This window comes from Mandrillus leucophaeus, unplaced genomic scaffold, assembly GCF_000951045.1.
Source record: "Mandrillus leucophaeus isolate KB7577 unplaced genomic scaffold, Mleu.le_1.0 Scaffold69, whole genome shotgun sequence".
Lineage (NCBI taxonomy): Eukaryota > Metazoa > Chordata > Mammalia > Primates > Cercopithecidae > Mandrillus > Mandrillus leucophaeus.
In genome coordinates this window covers 3,091,376-3,092,880 of record NW_012107474.1, presented here as the reverse complement: position 1 = coordinate 3,092,880, position 1,505 = coordinate 3,091,376, and the positions used below count along the sequence as shown (strand labels likewise).

The 1,505-nt window shown below is 56.1% G+C and overlaps 1 protein-coding gene across 7 annotated transcripts in view; it reads left to right on the top strand.

Moving 5' to 3' along the window:
- Nucleotides 1-1,505, top strand: part of PDE9A (phosphodiesterase 9A) — a 101,574-nt gene that overhangs the window by 74,368 nt on the left and 25,701 nt on the right. For all 7 annotated transcript variants that reach the window (XM_012002559.1, XM_012002555.1, XM_012002554.1 and 4 more), the window contains one exon: nt 831-917. In XM_012002559.1, the coding sequence (XP_011857949.1) occupies nt 831-917 (87 nt within the window). The remainder of the gene's footprint in view (nt 1-830; nt 918-1,505) is intronic.

Here is a 1,505-nt window from a genome sequence, read left to right as displayed (position 1 = left end):
AGGTCAGGAGATCGAGACCATCCTGGCTAACACGGTGAAACCCTGTCTCTACTAAAAATACAAAAAATTAGCCGGGCGTGGTGGCGGGCGCCTGTAGTTCCAGCTGCTCGGAGGCTGAGGCAGGAGAATGGCGTGAACTCAGGAGGCGGAGCTTGCAGTGAGCCGAGATGGTGCCACTGCACTCCAGCCTGGGCGACAAAGCGAGACTCTGTCTCAAAAAAAAAAAAAAGAGAAAGGGTTGCTGGGGCAGGGACTCCATCTGAGCACTGCAGTTAAGACGTTAAAGTGTCTCCGGTCCCAGCAGGGCCCCAGATGAGCACAGTTCAGCGTTTCTGGATGTAAACCGTCAAAGCTTGTTCGATCCCCAACCTCGGGCAAGGAAAGGGTCTTTCTCTCTATGGCAGCACCCGTGCTCAGGTGTGCATCGGATGGAACTGTGTCCTAGAACCTCAGCTATGATATTGATCCACTGAGACTGTTTTCCATGCGTAGAAATCAATAAATTCCTTTTTGGTGCAGTGTTTTCTGAACGGGTGCACTCTCTCACCCAGTCGCCATCCTTCCTTCCTTAGAATTCTCCTTGACTTCGGAACCGGCCCTCCACCCACCAGGAGACCCCCAGTATGCTCTCAAACCCCCACCCATCTGGGTGGCCTGGAAAGGCTGGTCCAAAGACCTCTCCTCCCTCTCCAGGGACTTTCTGGGAGGGGAGAACCCACCTCCTGCCAACGGCCCTGCTGGCACTCCGAGGACGGCAGAGGGAGGGAAGCCAGGGGCTAGGGAGCCAGCCACACGACTGCTCGGTGCCCATCCTTCTCCTGTGCCCACAGATGCTGAGCTGCCTGGAGCACATGTACCACGACCTGGGGCTGGTCAGGGACTTCAGCATCAACCCCGTCACCCTCAGGAGGTGGCTGGTGAGTGCCAAACCCGCCTTCGGTTCTTCCTGGGCACGTGGTTTCATCCAGTTCCACAGGAATGGAGGGAATGTATCGCCAGGGCACCTTCCTGATGGCACTGCACTCCCCTGAGCAGAGACAACATTCCCCAGGCGCTCCGTGAGAGACGCTCAGCCCGTCTCTGTTCTGCCTTCCACCAAAACCTTTACGCCCAAGCTGCTGCTCTGATGAGCAAGGAAAGAGTGAGACTCTGCCATCACCAAGCAAAGCAGCATGTCCTAACGCAGCAGTGTGTGGGAGCATGTGTGTGTGTGAGTATGAGGGTGTGGATGTGAGTGTGGGAGTGTGTGTGTGTGAGTTTGGGGGTGTGGATGTGAGTGTGAGAGTGTGTGTGTGTGGGTATAGGGGTGTGGATGTGAGTGTGGGAGTGTGTGTGTGAGTATGGGAGTGTGGATGTGAGTGTGGGAGCATGTGTGAGTGTGGGGTGTGGATGTGTGGGAGTGTGTGTGAATATGGGGGTGTGGATGTGAGTGTGGGAGCGTGTGTGAGTTTGGGGGTGTGGATGTGAGTGTGGGAGCGTGTGTGTGTGAGTATGGGGGTGTGGAT